The sequence below is a fragment of the Ochotona princeps genome, chromosome 13, assembly GCF_030435755.1.
Source record: "Ochotona princeps isolate mOchPri1 chromosome 13, mOchPri1.hap1, whole genome shotgun sequence".
NCBI classification, from domain to species: domain Eukaryota; kingdom Metazoa; phylum Chordata; class Mammalia; order Lagomorpha; family Ochotonidae; genus Ochotona; species Ochotona princeps.
Genome location: NC_080844.1, coordinates 44,701,833 through 44,721,151, shown reverse-complemented (window position 1 = coordinate 44,721,151; position 19,319 = coordinate 44,701,833). Strand labels below are relative to the sequence as shown.

Below are 19,319 nucleotides of genomic sequence, written 5' to 3'. Positions count from 1 at the left end.
TAGGACCACTTACTGGTGGTTGTTCCTCTGGGCCTTATATCAATGCGTCAGGCGTAAAGAATAGGAAGGACTGCCAGGGAAAAACTGATTTTTTCCTTGTGAGGCTCTGTCTTTTAATATGACTAGGGAAATTCTTTTTTGGATTATCTGCCTGCAGCTCATTGTTACGTGACAATTCTTTTCTTTAATGAAAGCTGGGAATTTATGTAGTGTACATTTTTACTCTCTGTAATAGGAGAAGGCAAGAGAGAATAGATTGTGTTTAGGATTTGGGTCAACCAGCCTGCAATGTTTGCTACATACTTTCTGTAAGGATTGTTGGGAAGATTCAGAGACAATGTAGTTGAACAGTTTTTTATAAAAGATTTATTTATTTTTTATTTGAAAGGCAGAGTTACACAGAGAGAGAAGTAGAGGCAGAGAGAAGAATCTTTGGTCCACTGATTCACTTACTCCCCAGATGGCTGCAGTAGCTGGAGCTGGGTAGGTCTGAAGCCTGGAGCCAGGAGTTTCTCCTGGGTCTCCCGCGTGGGTACTGGGAGCCAAACACTTGTGCTCTTCTCTGCTGCCTTTACAGGCCATTAGTAGGAAGCTGGTTTGGAAGTGGAGCCACTGGGACCTGAACGACTCCCATTATGGGATGCTGGAGCTGCAGGCAGAAGCTTAGCCTGATATGCAACAGCATCGGCCCCAACGTTTAAATATTTTATGGATTATAATTTAAATAAAAAACCTATTTATTTTTCTTCTTGCTTTCTATTGGATGTTTTAAAAATTAGACTGTATTCTTGAATTAACTTATTCTAATTTTGTATAAACTATAGATAATCTAGTCAAGAAGTTACTTATGTTAGATGAGTTCATTTTGTTGATAATATTCTAGAAATTATTATTATTAGCATTTTAGACATCAATACTGCAGTATTCCCAACCAGCTCTCTTGTTTTCTTCTAAGAATTAGAACTATTTCTACATCTTGCTAATCTTTGTACATCATCTATCCTAATCATCATTGCTAGGAGTTTGTTTAGGCTTTCTTTTTTAGAGATCTAAAAGAAAAGACTAGCTTTCCAGAACAATATTTCACCACTCATGTCATATTTTCCATTTTCTTATAGGTATTGTTAAATATTTTTTAGAAAAGCTTATTTTTTCTTATAGGTACCATTAACATGGGCATAATTTTTTCCCTTTTAAGAAAAAAAATGAGAGAGGAGTTATTTTTTAGCTCTTTCTACTAAAATTATTCCTGTGAGGATCTGTTGAATTGTATTTCAGTTTATAAAAGTGAGCAAATACCTTCCAGGCCTGAGGGTTTGTGGAGTGATCTCTTACATTTGGGAAGTGTTCTGTAGAATGTTTCTTTTTAAGGAGCACTGTTTTCTGGAGAGTACATCTGCTTTGAGCGACAATCATACTGAAATATAAAAAAGCAATCTATCAATAGTGGGGAAAACGTTAGCAGAAGAGGCAGAGCTGCAAAGTGACTCTAGACCTCCTCTTGCTCTCATCAATGACCTGTAAAATATTTTTGATTTGAAAAGAGTGTGCGCTGACTCATATTTAAGCCAGCAGGAAGACCCTGAGCAGGTAACGAACTGAATGACAACCCTAACTTGAATTGAGTGACTTGGCTGGGTGTTGAATTTGAAAATAGGCTCACTGTTCAAGAGTATGTGTGCTGGAACAATCACCTGGTCCTAATACATGAAGTAGGAGAAATGACCTTCAAAGTCACTAGTATTTAAAATTGTATGTATTTTTTTCCTCATGGGTAATGATAAAGATGGAAAAGTTAAAGCAATTTTTCAGGAGGTAAATAATTCCTGAAAGCTACCTGAAAAGGGGAAGAGAGGAGTGAGAATCTTAAATGAAGTAAGAGAGCTAAGAAATAAAGGCATCTTTGAAGAATTTGGGGATTTGCAGAGGAACTTGTGGGATGTCATGGAGTTCTGAGACCATCAGGTTTCTTCTGCATCTTTTTTCAGTCTGATGAAAATGATGGCAGTTTGTAAATGTTGTCATTTGTGAGGGAATTAGACTTCGGAGTGTGTGTGCTTTTTGTTTTAGTTTTTGCTACCTGTCTTCTTTCTTTTTGCAGACATTGTTCGAAGTGATGTTGCCTTGGATAAACAGAAAGGTTGCAAGATTGCACAACATCCCGATGTTATGCTGGAGCTCCAAAGAGAGAAGGCAGCTCAGATGCATTTGATTCTTTTAAAGGAGCAATTCTCCAATACTTACAGTAATCTTGTATTAACAGGTAAGACTGCTGGAGTCAGCTAAAATCTTACAGTATCTCTTAATCTCCATAAGTTAGCTACTTGATGCTTGGGGAACACTAAAGTGGAATCCAGATGGCCCCGTATCTGCCTATCTCCACCTACTGTGTCACTTTTCGAATTGTGACAATTCTTGTCTTTCCATAACAAGTATTTCTTTTAGTTTAAAAATTTTGGCTTGACCTGTGGACAGTTGATTATGGGTTTTCTCAAGACAGAACCAATGAAATTTAATGAAGTTTTATAAAAATATGGGTTTCTAGTTGTGTGCCAGTAGATTTAAGAGAATTACTAAATTTGGTATCTTTTAAAATGCAGCAATTTTTCTCTTTCTGTGCATGTCCTTTCTGTGAACCCAATGAATATAAAGATGAAATGTAAAAGAGATAATGATTCTTAGAGCTGCTGAGAATGTCCTATTCCTGATGGAATTTGAAAATATCTGGAAAATTTGGTTTTCTTTGTAAGAGCACAAAAGATGTAGACTGAGCAACACTCCATTACATCTTTGGTTCTAGGAGGAGAAAAGTATGTCAGAGCTGCAAGGAGAAACAACTTTTTGCAGGGCTCCCTGCAAACTTGGCTGGTAAAGAGTATGCGAGTTGTCTAACTTTGAACAAAAATATAGTAGCCTACTCTAATGTGAGAATCATAAGAATTTTACATGAATTAATAGCCTCAATTACTTACATTTTCTTGAGAGTCTGTCATACCTGCTGTGTTATGTTGATTCGTATGATCTTTAACAAGTCCAAAGTTTGCTTTCCCTTTTTTTATAAATATTAAAAAACAATAGAACATCTGACAAACTGTGAACATCTCACACTTATTTTTGTAAATTCAAAGTAAAAAAATTAACCTTTTTATAGGATTCCTGGCATTTCACCAGGAATCACAGAGTGGCAACCAAATTGTTTTGCTTTGAATAAAGTGTAAGACTCTTTGAAATTTTCATCTTGTACCAGGTAGAAAATCCAACATCATGAGATGAAAGCCAGATTTAAATATGGCTTTGGAGAGCAGGGATGAGGATTATGGATTTCCTAAGTATAAACTTGGTGATTTGCCCTTGGATAGCTTATTAATGAAGGAGGTCTTAAAAGTGATTTGCAGTCAGTGCATGTATATTCCCCTAAATTGGTTAACTTAATTAAATTTAGATGTTTGGGAAGACTGTAAGGCTTGCTCCAAATTTCTTCAGCCTACCTGATATGTAGAAATGTATGCATATTTAGTATTTTCTAAATCAATGATCAGACATGAAATATTTTAATGTAATCCTATTCTAATATTTTTAGGCAGTATTGGAGGGGTCACACCCTATGTTCTTTGATGTGCTATAGAAAGGACTTAGAGTAATTCTAACCCTAAACTGTGGATCCAGAATATGGCTTGAAGGCATATTATCCTTGAAAACACAAGTGTTCTATTGAGTTCAATGGAATTTTTCTAATTCTCAGTAACATAATCCCTTTGGATGTTTATTCACAGTTCAAACTGTTGGAATCAACATTGTCAACTTTTACCCTGACAACTTGCTTACTTTCCACTAAACAAACGTACCCTACAGAAGAGCCCTTTTTCCTGCTCTCACTTCTCTCAAGCTTCAAAGGGTCCTCAGGCATTTTCCACATTTTTCACCCAAAGCTTTTGCAGAGGTGGGACCTTGAAGTAGACAGAGCATTCGGTGCACCCCAGTTTGTTTACATGAAAGTTCAGAAGGTTTTGGTTCCAGGTGTAGGGAAGAGATGGAGTCCTTTCGGTTTAGCACCAATGGTAAAACTATTTTAATGTCCTTTAACTAAGTCTTTGATTTTACCCAGTGTGGTTTTCTAATTGTTATGAAGTTTAATCCTTGATTTCTTATATAAATCTTGAGAACATGGTCTCCAGACAGCTAAACATAATATTTAAACATAACTAAACTAACTTTTGTAAATATTTCCCTTTTCAGTGATGAATGTATATTGGTAAGGAGAGTGAGGTTGAAGGGGCAGGGACCTCTCAAATGAAGTGACTTTCTTTACCAACACATGCAAAACACCTCTAGAATTTTTGCTTGGTGATATCCACTTATTTTGTGTAATCCTGCATAATGTTTGAAATATCTGCAATGAAAATATTTGTGTGAGAAAAGAATGAGGAAACTTGCCCCTAAATTCTCAGAAAGAGATCACTCTTTTCACACCTTGCTCCTGTCACTATTTATTGATAGAATTTCATAAATGTGGTTATCAGTGCATAGTAATTGTTTCCTGATCAGTTAGTGGCATATACATATAAAATAATAAAACTGAGATTCTAGGTGTGGTAAGCATTTCATGAAGTATCAAGCAATTAAGAACCATGTTAAACATGATAGCAACAAATCCTCATTCATAGGTGTTCTGCTTTTATCTGATGTAATAGTTAACTGTTGAGTTGAGAGACACACCTTTATTTTCTCTTTATTTTCTACGTTTCGGCTAATGATCCTTGTTAAGCAGAAACCCCTTAAATAGTGGTCATTAGTTGTCTACACTTGATCTTAATAAAAAGACCGAGAAGCGGTTCATTAATAGTATAATTTCAAAGGTGTAGCATCCATTTAATAAGGAAACCTCTCTAGTGATAGCCCAGTTAACAGAAACCAATATAAACTAATAAACCTTAATGCATTAATTTTATTGGATTTTTTAGACAAGTGGATTTTTTTTTTCATTTATTTATGCATACATTTAAACATTGGTTGAAGTTTTCTGGTGAATGACTTATATGGTATTAGAAGTAATATTTTCCTCACTCAGCCTAAAAGATTTATGATGTAAACTATAAAGTTATGGGATTGTGTGTAGTAATTCCGGCAGGACATCAGTGGTGGAATTATTTTAGATAGAGTGAACCAAGTAGTGTACATTTACACCAAGTTTGTATGTCCTGCAGTTTCTTGAGTCTGTGACAGTTGTCACTGTGCATGTCACTCAAAGATTGATAAGTAAGAGGGAGAATTGAGTGGGAGATTTCAAGGAAAAAAACTGTATTGGTTATTTTAAATTTTTTTGTGCTTCTATATATTCTGTTTTATAAGTTTGTTGAAATGAAAGTCCTTTTTACAGAATAATATAAATGCTTGCTAAATCAATTTTATAGAGTTAGCTTCAATTATTTGTTGCTTGGCACCTGTCCCCTCTCAGTTTTGAGGTGAAAATTGAATTTTTGTTGTGGATCCCTGGGCATCAGATGCGAAATGTGAAAGTTAAGTCAGTTATTTCCTTAAGAGGAAATAAATATCCTAGGATTTTATTTGGAATCTAAACTCCCAGAGGACAGAGACTATCATATCTGTTTAGCATTATTAGTACTATGAAGTCATCTGGCTAAATGTCATCTTGACTAACTGTGGGTGTTACATCTCTTTCTTGGTCATTGTGATTTCTATGCTCAACTCTACTGTGTTACTGCAGCAAGTGAACTTAGCAGAAGCAGCATGTACTTCCCTGTTGTGGCTCATTCTGCTGTTTCCAATTGAGAAGTTCTCAACTCTGTGGGACAAGACCTGTTCTTTCAATCCCCATATATCATATATCTCCACAAATCTCAGGGGTCTATTTTAGAGTAAGCATAAAGTTATGTAGCTGATCAAAAACTGAATATTACTTTAGAATTGAATTATTTCTCTGTGTACCTTTTTTGATCACTTCAAAGTATCAGAGAAACATTTTTAATTCATTTCATTGTTATTTTAATGGTTGTGCCATTAATTTCACATGTTGGTGAAAATTTAAAAGTATTTACTGCTCTTATTGATTTTACTTGTCTCACAATTAATTTTATTAGTGATGTGAGTAAACAATTTCTATTCCCTAAATGGCTCCTATAGTTAGTCATAGTGAGTCTACTTGCTGTGTGACTTTTGAAGTCCTTCTGTCTCTCCAGTGGACTTATTTGCCACCTTTACTTCCTGTACTTAATTGGATCTGTCATAAACTTATCTGCAATAACTTTATTTGTATATATTCCATATTTTCTTCTGCTCTACCCCAGATACCTGGATCAACTTCATGTCTCTCATTTTCCAGTTCTATATTAACTCATGCAAAAATATCCTTAAACTTCTTTGTGCAGCACCACCATGCATTATATTAGTGTCTGAATACAAGGAAACATCTATTTTGTGACTTTCTGCTTTGTAGGAGAGAAAGGTACAGTTATGATTGTGAAATTCAGGTAGTGTGATTGACTATGCAACATAACTAAACCCCTGGCATTTACTTACAAATTTGCCAAACAAAGATAGTGTTTGAAAATTGTGTGAAAAGTGATTAGCATACAGCATCTTAGTTTATTTATTTTGTATTCGTTAACATCTTATAAAGTAATGTGCTACATCACTCTAGAAGACTAGAGGGCTAGGAATAGTGTTGTATTCACACACACACACGCACACACACATATATAATATTTGTATCATATATATATATATACACACACCATAAATTGGGATGTCTAGATTTCTTTTTTTTTTTAAAAGATTTATTCATTTTATTATAGTCAGATATACAGAGAGGAGGAGAGACAGAGAGGAAGATCTTCTGTCCGATGATTCATTCCCCAAGTGAGCTGCAATGGCTGGTGCACGCCGATCCGAAGCCAGGAACCTGGAACCTCCTCCAGGTCTCCCATGCAGGTGCAGGGTCCCAAGGCTTTGGCCCATGCTTGACTGCTTTCCCAGGCCAGAAGGAGGGAGCTGGATGGGAAGTGGAGCTTCCGGGATTAGAACCAGTGCCCATATGGGATCCTGGGACTTTCAAGGCGAGGATTTTAGCCGCTAGATCACGCCGCTGGGCCCGGGATGTCTAGATTTCTAGGGTATCTTCTTAATATGCAAAATCTGTAGTCTAGTACTTCTGTATTTGTGTCCTCCATAAAGAAATAAACCATTATATATTATATTTTATGAGAATTATATTTGTAAATAAATATGTTAATATAGGCACTATATTTAACATATTTTATATGCAATATTTATTAAGTGTTTCATGTAAACATATAAATAAATAAAGAGAAATTGCCTCATATGATTAAGGAGTCCAAGAACTTAGTATGCAGATAGTATGGCTTGGTTCAAGTCTGAAAGCTTCAGAACCACGACGACTGATAGTGTAATGTCAATTTTGAAGGCATATAAATCCTAGGGTAATGGTTTAATGCTATAAGTTGCATGGCAGGACAATCTGGAGTTCTGATGACCAAAATCAGGACGAAAGGAATGTCTTAGTGCCCTAGTTTCAGGAGAACCTGAGAATGGGTGGGAAAGTTGGAGTATATAACATTTCTTTGTTTTTGTGATTTTTTTATGTTGGTCCACAACAAATTGGATGGTGCCTGACCACTTTGATGGCAGATCTTCTGCTATGGCTTGTGTAATAGTTTGGGTGTCTCTGAGGTTTGTGTACTAGGAACTTGGTCTTCAAAGTTTTACGTTAATGGTTGATAGATTAAGGGTACAGACTTGATCCAGTTATGGTGCCTGGAGAGGGACCCTGGGAAGTGATTGGATTGGAATAGGTTGATAGGGTGAGGCCTTATGAGCCAATGAGAATGGTATTATAAATAGAGATTTAAGGTTATGAAGATGGAGCGTGTTCCATGTCTCTGTTAGCTTACCATATGGTGATTCCTCTACCATACTCTGACCTTACTAGATGTCTAAACCAATGGGGGCTGGCTGGTCTTGGGTTGTGAACTTTCAAAATGATAAACCAAGATAAGCCTTCCTCCTAAGAACTCTGCTCAGGTGTTTTAGTTAAAATAATGGAAACATGACTAATTCAGCCCCCATTGAGTTCACTGGCCCACGTGACAATCTTTTATCTGGGAACACCCACAGAGACATACTAAAAAATAATGCTTTCACAATTCTCTAGATATTTTTAATCCAATCAAGATGACATCTAAAATACACTGTTCAGTGAAATATGTATCTTAGAAGTCACTGACAAATGAAATCTCAGATTTAACCATTTTTTATAATTACATAAACTAAATCATAACTATGTAGCATACTTTATGGGATTCTGAGTGAGCTTTTTCAAGTAATTTATACATATATTCAGCCTTATTAACATGATTGTGTTTCTGAAATGTTGCATTTTTGAACCCAGCATTTTGAAAACTAGTCCAACATAAGTGAATTTTCAGTTTTTAGAAAAAATGAGCTGTGATTCTTAGGTTTGGGATGGTAAAACTTTGGAGCAGGAACTTGTTTGTGAATCGAAGGGGTTTTGTAACTGGTCATTTTATTCCTGGTTAGGAGAATGGGTAGCCAGGATAACTTGAATCAACCCTCAGCAGCAAAAGTATGTACCACTTGTTGCTGCTACTCTCCACAGTGTGTTATGTGAAATTTTGGAGTACTCTGTCATTAGACTGCATTAATGCTCTTTTCAGGCCAGGAGTCTCGTGGGCTGGGTGGCAATAGGGTGAGGCAACTGTTGATCTTGATTTGTCAATTCCCGGCTAGTCATCATGATCTGAATAATTTTGACACTAGTATCCTAGAGATACAAACCCAGTCAAGCCTGTCTGTGCATTTCACATCAACTGTGAAGTGAAAATATTTGAGGAAACTATGGCATCTGTTTTGAATATGTATGAATTTTTTTATTACTCCCTGAGCAATATAGTATAACAACTGTTCACATAGCATTTACATTAATTAACTATTATAAGCAGTATAGAGATTTAAGATATTACCATGGGCTATTTTGTTTATTTTTATAAATAATTCTATTATTACCTTACATTATTATGATTTAAATTATATGGGGATATATGTAAATTATATACAAATAAAATGCCATTTTATATGAGACATATGAGCCTCTCAGATTCTAGTTGGTGAAGGGGCTCCTGGAATCGATCTTCCACAGACTGTATTCTTTTTTTTTTAATTTTTATTTATTCAATCATTTATTAGGTAAATATTCATTAAGTTTTTTTAATTTTAATTTTATTTTTTAAAAATTAATTACATTGCATTTTATAGGTACTGGGATTCCCCCCATCCTCCCCCAACCCTCCCCCCATGGTGGATTCCTCCACCTTGTTGCATTACCCAAGTTCAAGTTCACATGAGATTCTTTCATTGCAAGCATATACCAAACATAGAGTCCAGCATCTTATTGTCCAGACAAATCAACGGCTTGTTGGGGAGACCATCTCTGGTCTGAAGGTAGAGCCGGCAGAGTACACAGACTGTATTCTTACGTAGTTTTAAATATATTAAAAATGTAATTGGAATGTTATGTTTTAAAAAAATAGCCCTATGTCTGCTTCTCCAATTAAAATTTGATATTACATGCTACTCATTCTGTTAAAATTATTTGAAAATGCTTCTGAAGGCCAAGTTAAATTATTATGCTATATATATATCTAAATATAGTATTGATACTTAATAATGTTTACTTTGTTCAATTAGAAACACATTATATATTGGAAAATGTTGAAAAATATAAATCCTGCATAATCCTATTTCTTAGAGATTATGATATTTACAATTTTTGTATACTAAATATACATGTATGTATTTAATATAAGGGTACTCCAAAAAGTTTGTGGAAAACTGGAAGTAAAGATAGGAAAATTGGAAGTCAACACATCTGAGGGACTCTTTGAAAAACTAATGAAAAGGATTGGGTGTATGTGCTGAGCTCAAAGTAAACTCACTTTGAGCTCAGTGCATTGCATTGGTCCCACAGGGAAAATAATACCGACTATGGCATCATATGGGTCAAAATAGGTCCGGGTGGCCCTCAGATCTAACAGCCAGCCGGTTTCGGCAAGTTCAACTTCACCAACAACCTAGTTATCTAGGATACCTGGTGCCAACCTAATCTGGGGAACTGCTCAAATTGGAAGTGGAAGAAAGGTGGTACAGACAATGGTGCAGCCAAAGCATGGGATCACAGGAGGTGGAGACTGGAGAGCCAAGAGCTGGGGCTACGGAGACCACGGTGGAAGTCTTAACACAAGAGCCCAGACCTGAAACTTGCTGGAGGGAGTGGCACAATCGGCTGCAAGCAAAGAGCTGTGTATCAACTGCAATAAGTAAAATTGAACTGTAGACCTGTGGGTGCCCCAGCTTAGAAACCAGCCCTAAGAAGAATCTGCTAACCATTACAATAACCAAGAACAAAAGAAGAGACAAAGGCACAATAAATATTACTGAAGACTCCTCTGCAGAGGAGCAAAACCCTACGCCAACTGAGTTAACTGAGGAATACATAGATTAAATGGGATACAGAATTCAGAAAAGTCATTATAAAACAACTACTTATCAGCTATGAGATGCACATGCAAGAGTTCAAGGAATTTAAGGAGTATGTCACACAGGAAATAGCAACACTGAAACAAAATCAAGCCAAATTATTGGGAATGAAGGATGCAGTAGAGCAAATTAAAAATTCAGTGGAAAGTCTCCATATTAGAATGAATGAGGCAGAAGAAAGAATCTCAAAATTGGAGGATATTTCTTGTTGCCATGTGGAAACAATCAAAAAGCTGGAAAAAAAAAAAGCAGAGCTGAGTCAAGCTAAAAAAAAAAGCATTCAGAAATTAAGACCCTATTTAAAGGCCAAATATAAGAGTGATGGGAGTTCCAGAAGGGGCAAAAAGAGAAGCTTGATTAAAAAATGTATTTAATGAAATAATAAAGGAAATTTTCCCTGATCTGGAGAAAGAATTGAGAAACAGAATACAGAATTCCCAACAGAGTTGACCAAAAGTGATCTTCACCACAATACATGAAAATCAAGTTCTCTCCTTTGAACATAAGGAAAAGATATTTAACGTGCATATGAAAAAAAAAATCAAATGGCCGCTAGAGGAATGGCAATCAGACTCACAGCTGACCTCTCCTGGGAAACACTACAGGCCAGAAGAGAATGGAGTGACATATTTCAGATTCTAAAAGGAAAAAATTCTTGGTCCAGAATAACAAACAATAGGAAAGCTTTGCTTTGTTTTTAGAAATGATGCAAAATTATTCCAAAGCAAAGAAAAACTCAAAGAATACACCTCTTCTAGACTTGCCCTATAAATGATATTTAAATATGTTCTCTTGACAAAGGAATAGCGCCTACCAAAACCAAAGGCAAATGTGAAGAACATCCTAGTAAAATAACAAGAGAAGACTAAATCAATGAACAACCCATTGCTGAAATGACAGGACCGAATTAACACCTGTTCATATTAACCAAGAATGTAAATGGTTTAAACTCATCAATCAAACATCATAGATTAGTAGACTGGATTACAAAACAAAACCCATCTATTTGTTGCCTACAGGAGTCATATCTCACCAACAAAGATCAGCGGAAACTATATCTCATGGAGTTTGATGTTTTTGTTTTGTTAGTTTCATGTCGTCAAAACGCTTCTGATTAAATTAGTCAATGGCTCATAGATCATACAGTGGCATCATTTTCTTCAAGAATGTTCTTGATTTTCTTTTTCATTTCTTCAGTGACACATTGGTCATTCAGTAGCATGCTATTTAACTTCATGGTGTTGTTAATTTCTATTTTTCTTCCTGTTGATTTTGTTTTGTGGCTTTTCATTTAAAGGGATGTATAGTAACGGTGTAATGGAGACTGTCATATCTAGCAGCATGTTATTTAACTTCACGGTGTTGTAAATTTCTAGTTTTCTTCCTATTGTTGATTTTGTGTTGTGGCCTTTCATTTAAGGGGATATATAGTAACTGTGTAACGCAGACTATCATATACAGACTCGAGGATACAATGCAGTATGCATCTCTACTTCCAGACAAAGATGGACTCCAAATGAAATTGTTTACTATATCTTGATAATAGGGTGCTGGACTCTCTGCCATTGTCCATGCCTGCAATGATGGACATAAGGTGTATAAAGAACTATAGTAATTGTATAGGAGAATTCAGTGATAGGGGAAGGAATTGGGGATTGCATAAAGGAAATCCCGTGATCTATGGAACTATATCATAAAATGATAATAATAAAAAGAAGTAAAATTAATAAAAAAGAAAAGATGAGTGTCAAAACTGCAACATTCATAACATTTTAAATAGGGGATATAGCTATGACCTTCATGCCCCCACAAAGCAGTCAGTTAAGGATATCTGGGGCAGAATAATGTGATCGTAGAGCAATTAAAGCACCGCATAGGGAATGGAGGAATGGAGCACCAGGTGCCACATGGAACATGCTTAGGAAACTCTGTCATTTGCGTTGTGTTTTGCTCTTATCAAAACAATTTCTTTCTTTCTTTTTTTTTAAAGAAAATAGAATTGGGCTAGAAACATAACACATCATGGTTGCGGCTTTAAGGAATTGTTTTATTTGTAGATCTATGCAGCTCTGAATATTCCAGAAGTAATCATAGAACTCAGAGACCTGGGTTCAGTTTTTGCTCTTCAGGCATCAAAGAAGTAGCATCATGTTAATTATTCTTTTGCTTACAAGGTTCGGGTTAAATTAGGAAGTGAATATGTTACTTTGCTACGTAGGAATAATTTAATAAATTTAGTTGTAGCTCTGTGCTTTGTTGAGTACTTAAAACAGGACCAGGATATTTTAGATCTCGTGTTTCATTTTCTAATTTCATGGGATTCTGGTAAAAGAAAATGCTTGGGACTAATATATAGTTCAAAAGGAATATTTTTTTCCACTGGGTTTTAAGTGAGTGTTATTTAGTCTTTTCCTTTTATTATTTTACTAAGATATTCTTCACATTTGCCTTTGTTTTTGTTGAGTGCTATTGCTTTTCTTTGTCAAGATAAAAATTTTAAATATCATTTATAGGGCAAGTCTAGAAAAGGTGTACCACTTTACCAGTTTGTCTGCATTTGTATGCAGTTGTAGAAATGTCCTGGAATTACTCTAATTCCAATTAATTAAAAAGAAAAGGGGGAAATACAGAACAAAACAAAAACATTTAGTGGGTAAAGATGAACATAACAATAAAGTTGTATGGTACTGAGTACAGTTCTTAGTTTAAGAATTATAACTTTAAATAATTAGGAACAATAATTGGAATACAAGTTTTATTTTCTCTTTAGGAGATATTAAAAATGCAAAATATTGCTCTGAGCTAGACAATAGCAGACCACAGAACTTACAAGACTTCAAATTATGTTTCTTGTGTAGGTCAAAAGGCCACCCAGGATCCCATCAGGCTGCAAAGCTTTTCATTTGATCTCAGCTTTCATGCATCACTTCTGGTATTGTGTGCACATTTAAGAGGAAGGCAGCCAAAATCAAACCAGTCTTAACAAAGACTATTTCAGCAGTTATCTTAGGAGTACGCAGAGGACCATAGTCTGCCCTCAGATGCACACCCAGAATTTCCATTGACGTCAATACTTGTTGCTTACCCATATCCAAAGGCAGAATTTGGCCCTTAGAAATTAAATTAAATAATTCCCTGTGTGGGACGCCAGAAAGTATCACAAATCTGCTGAGAAGGACAAGCTGCTCTCTGTGAAAGACAAGTTTCCTGAGTTAATGTCAATGCTAGCAAACTGAAATGGCCCTACCCACTATTGTTTAAGTTTACAAACATTATGACCTGCAAATGTGTTTTCAAGAGCGCGTACAAGTTTTCAAACATAGAGAAGATGGCTCCAGTGAAGTTTTTGTCTTTGTCTGTTATATGCATTTACATTTAGAGAAAGTAGAAACCTAAACCTCAAGATGTCAAAATCAGCTTTGTTAGTCAATTTTAAAGTGGGAACAATACAGAGAAGAATACATTTTTCCTACTAGTTCTTCTTTTCATTCACTGTTAGATGCATTTCCCATACTGAGGGTGTCTGTATTTTAAGAATTGCTAGGGATCTTTTGAACTGAAAAAGGGGGAAAATAATATTCTGCATTACACTATGAATTCGGAGTTGGATAGAGATCAAGCTCCTGTCAGTCTTCGGAAGGGGAGACATCGTCCGAATTTTTGCTCTACATTAATGTAAGTTGAAAAGAACCTTCATTTTTTGATCATGTCACAAAATGTGGAAAACACATTTGCTCTTTGAATGAAAGATGAGATTAAGATAGTTTGTTTTCTATAAGAAATTCAACTCACATGTGTACATAAGTCATTTTACTTTTTCAGAGTAGAGTACTTTTCTGTATTACCATATTTAGTATGTTTAATGCTAATTAAAAATAGCCCTCATTCCCCAAGCCTTTAATTCAGTTGCAGAAACATTTATGTAGTGACTCTTTTTAGCTAGTTCTAATTATGGCAAATTTTATTGAAAACTCAGTCCTAACGGTCTAGATGCTCAACTACTGTTGAGGTTCCAGACCTACAGTGTTATACATAGAACACACACTGTGGTATGTGTTGTAATAGACTTGCAAATGAAATTCTGAGACAGAATGATGTATGAGATAAAGAGCTTTAATTTACTGGTTTTGAAATGCCTTAACTATCCCTGATTGTTTGGGAAGCCCTTCGCAAATGAGTGTGCGTTTGATTGGTGACATGTGTGGGCAAGATGATGTGAACAGTATTGCAGGTAGAATGCTAGCTCTGAACAAAAATCTAAGTGCTTGCTTTAAATGAATGTTAGGAAACAGTGAGGCATCTGGTATGATTAGAGCATAGGATACAATGAATAGTAATAGTGTAGGTAAAATAGATAACTCCAGTATTTAGATTTTGTACCAAGTTACCAAGTTGAGGAATTTAGAATTGGATCTGAATGCCCCTTACATTTCTTAGTGTTCTTATTTAACCTCAGTCTATATCAAGACAACATTGCAGTCATTTGTTGAAAACATAGTCTCAGATATTTTTATTATCTTTAAGCCTGTTATAATCATACCTATTTTTTCTATTTTTCCATTTTCTACTGATACCTTTAATATGTGATTCCCTATCCATTTTGTAAGTTTTGTTTTTAAGATTTATTCATTTATTGAAAGGCAGGTTTACAGAAGAGAAAGAGAGCAGAGAAAGATCTTCCATCTGCTGATTCATTGCCAGATTGCTGCAAGAGCCAGAGCTGAGCTGATTTGGAGCCAGGAAACAGTAGTCCCCTCCAGATATTTCACATGTGTGCCGAGTCTCAAGATTTTAGGCCATTCTCCAATGCTTTCCCAGGCCGCAACTAAGGAGCTTGATGGGAAGTGGAGCAGCCAGGACACGAACCAGTGCCCACATGGAATGCTGATGCTTGCAAGTGGAGGATTAGCCAATTGAGCCATCATGTCAGCCTTTTAAGAAGGTTTTAATATTGAATAAGTAGGTTTATGAACTAGTATGTTGGAAATCATAAAGGGTGAAAAGACACTAATATTTCTGAAAATATTTGGGTGTAAAAAAGACACAAGAGGGAGAAAGTTCATATTTTCCTTTGGCAGTTTTCTTTTGCTTGAAGATGCTGCAAGTTTTGAGGATGATCATGTAGGTAACTCAAAGCTGACAAACTTTGGTTCTAGTTCCAAATACACAGACTTGGACAAATTTCTCTGGACCTCATTTTCTTTAAAGCATTCACCTAAATAAGTTCAGGGTCACTTCCTCTTCCAAGATTGAATACTGAGAAATCATGTCTACACCTAATTGAGAGATCCCTTTCTGATTTTTCTTTGCTGCTGATGGGCAGTACTAAAGCACTCAGCATCTCATTCTTGCATCTGGCTTCCCTTTCTTCCTCTTCTTGTCTCTCATATGTAGACTCAGTGAAGGTTGTGGAAGAGAAAACAAATGGAATTAAAGGAAATAAGAGGTACTAGAGGAAGGGTGGATGTTAGTAATCAAAGGTGTTCTTTTGAAATTGAGGTGTGAAGGATACGTGTAAGGAGAGGGATAATTTAAAAATAATCAATATTAATCTTTCACCTTGTTGAATTACCGCATGTCAGGCAATGTTGACTTTGGCATATTGGTCCATTGGCTTGTTTTTGTGTGTTCTGCTCTGTTAATTTGCTTAGATACAATTGCTGACAACCCGAGGCTACATTTATAATTTCTGCTTTTTAAAATTTTCCTTTGGGAGATAAAATTCAAACTGTTGGCCTCATACAAATCAGTTTTTAGAGATTTGTTTGTGTGTTTGAAAGAAAGAGTTACAGAGGGACAGAGAAATGGGCCTTCCATCTGGTTTACTCCCCAAATGGTTGTAGTGATCAGAAGGTTGAAGCTAGCAGCCTGGCACTATACCCAGTTCTCCCACGTGGGTCCAGGAGTCTAATAACATAAACCATCTTCAGCTGCTTTCCTAGATGCACTGTCAGGGAGCTGATTCAGCAGTGGAGCAGCTGGGTTTAAACTCTCACCCTCCTGTAGGGTGCAGGGATTGCAGGAGGCAGCTTAAATCTTTGTTCCAGGACAGTAGATTTGCAAACCAGTTTTTAACAAGAGAAGGCAACCTTCCCAGTAAAAGTGGCTGACCAAGAAGGTGCAGCACTGGTTTGGCTTGCCTTAAGATAAAATAACCTTCTTGTGCAGTGGTTAGGATGCTACTTGGGGTGTCTGCACCTCATGTCAGTGTCTGGGTTCAAATCCTGATACAGCTCCCAATTCCAGTTTCCTGCCAATACGCATGCTGAGAAGTAACAGATAATGACCGAAATGACTGGATTCCTACCACCCTTGTGGAAGACCTGGATTGAATTTCTCAGCTCCTGGCCTCAGCCTGGCCTAGCCTTGGCTATTGTGAGTGTTTTGGGGAGAGAAGAGGCATGAGGGAGATCACTGCTGTCTCTGTGTCTAGTTGCATGACTTTCAGATAAATAAATAAATATCAAAAGAAAAACCCCACACTCTATGAATTATACCATATATTCAAAATTCAAAATTAAAACAAAAACCTTCTGAGTGAAGGGAAAATCCATACTTTGAGTGCATTTGGCTCTTTTCTCCATGAGGAAACTTGATTTATCTGAGAACTAATGTGTTAAAGTAGGGGGCATACCTGTTTACATGAATAATGAGGTTGCTTTATACCTCCATTTGTTCCCCAACACTTTCCTTAATGGGAAAAAGCTTGAAATAATGGTTTTGTCCTTTATTCTCTAAAATTGAAAATACAGACTCCAGTGCCCTTAAATGCACTGGTTACCAAGAAAAGCAAACGCTTCTCTGTGGCATTCTGTTGACATTCTGAAGCATTACTGTGTCTAGCATTTATTTCAGCGTGGGGGAGGAGTTGAGTTTTATGATCCTTGCTGCAAAGAACACTAGCCAAACAAATCTTGGACTTGTAATCTGGCTGTGAATGGCAACTGTTTCCCAATAGATTTTGTCTTCTATTTCAAATGGAATATTGGGTAATTGAGTCTGAAGTGACTTTTGAGAGAAAAACCTTAAAGTTACTTAAAAAAAAAAACACACGAAAAAAGATTTACCTTCCACTGTAACGTTGTGGTTTTTCAGACTTTTGCAAAATTCACATTGACTCACTGTTGTTCTGTCCTTAAGACATTTTCTTTTCTATTGTTGACCCTAAAATTATATTTGTTGTAGGAAAAGGAGCTCAGTTTTTTTCAACAAATACCTCTTCCCAAGAAAAGGAAATGAAAAATACTTGAGAAGGGATGGAGAACTTGGTTTACTTAAAACAAAGACTTCTTATCTACAGCTTGTGCTTTTGTAATATTTGCAGCTTAGGAAGAAAATATGGGATACCACACCATATAAAGCTAAATTGAAAAGGTGAAAGACATGAAATGCTATCTAAATGTAGTATCTTACAAAAAGTGAAATAGGAAGGGTCTTAAAAAATCTCCTTAAAAAAAAAATCTCCTTAACCCTATTATGTTACTTACTTTAGGTACTTAGAAATGTACTCTTTTTCACAGATGATTTTGGATAAAATTTTGAGGTATTTAGTTTACACTTTCCTTTTGATAGAGATTCACTTATACTTTAATGATGGCTCATTTCCATAAAGCTCCACAGGGTAGGAGAATCTGTATTTCTTTTGGTAGTTCTTGTTAGTGTTTTACATTCCTTGAGATCTGAATTTTTATATTTTATCTAAGGACCTGCTGGTCTCAGTGAAGTGTCCCATTCTTAGTGGAAACATTTACCAATATTTATGTAATATTCCTTTAAATTCTGAAATACACAGCTTCTGTGGGTAGAATATGTCTGTTTTCATTATGATTTCTAGGAAGGGCATATTTCCCAAAACTATTCCTCTCAGCATCTTCTCCATCCACCAACTGGTTTTAGTTGTAGAATCTTAGAGATCCCTGATTGAAAGTTCTCTTAGTGTCAGGCCTGACATGGTAGCCTAGTGGCTGAAGTCCTCACCTTGCACATGCTGGGATCCCATTTGGGCGTTGGTTCTAATCCTGGCAGCCTAACTTCCCATCCATCTCCTTGCTTGTGGCCTGGAAAAGCAGTCAAGGGTGGCCCAAAGCTTTGGGACCCTGCACCTGTGTGGGAGACCCGGAAGAGCTCCTGGCTTCTGGCTTTGAGTGGTTCAGGTCCGCCAGTTGCGGCCACTTGGGGAGTGAATCAGTGGACAGATCTTCCTCTCTGTCTCTCTGTATATCTGACTTTTCAATAAAAATAAAATAATTCTTTTTTAAAAAGTGTTCTTAGATTCATATTTTCTTGTGTTGTTTTATGAGTTCTGCACATATAAAACACATGTTTTGCATCAGGTGATAAGATGTTATAGATTTTTATATTTAGATATTTGACATTTAAAAATTTTGCATGATGAAGTTCTAGGACTTAACTTAGGACCTGAGTAAGAACTCTGAACTTCCATTAAAATAGGTGGAAATAATAGCATAACTAGTGGTATTTTCTCTTTCTGTGAATTAATTTTTTTTCATTCATTAGAAAAAATGTGTGGTAATCATTAGGCATTGGAAATTTAGTGATTTAGTAATAAAGGTGACAACATCTCTTCTTGTAGAGCCAGCCATTGTAATTGAGTATTTCTGTTAAAGCTGTCTAGTGTAAGCATGTAGCTTGGGTTAGATGTGTACAGTGCTGTTAAGAGGATCCCTGCTCTACCATAGTATGGAATATATGATCCCTTTAAGTGTGAA

The 19,319-nt window shown here is 36.1% G+C and overlaps 1 protein-coding gene across 1 annotated transcript in view; it reads left to right on the top strand.

Annotated features, from left to right (window-relative positions):
* Nucleotides 1-19,319, top strand: part of HPSE2 (heparanase 2 (inactive)) — a 492,703-nt gene that overhangs the window by 35,505 nt on the left and 437,879 nt on the right. The window contains exon 3 of the mRNA XM_004579975.2: nt 2,102-2,263. Within this exon, the coding sequence (XP_004580032.1) occupies nt 2,102-2,263 (162 nt within the window). The remainder of the gene's footprint in view (nt 1-2,101; nt 2,264-19,319) is intronic.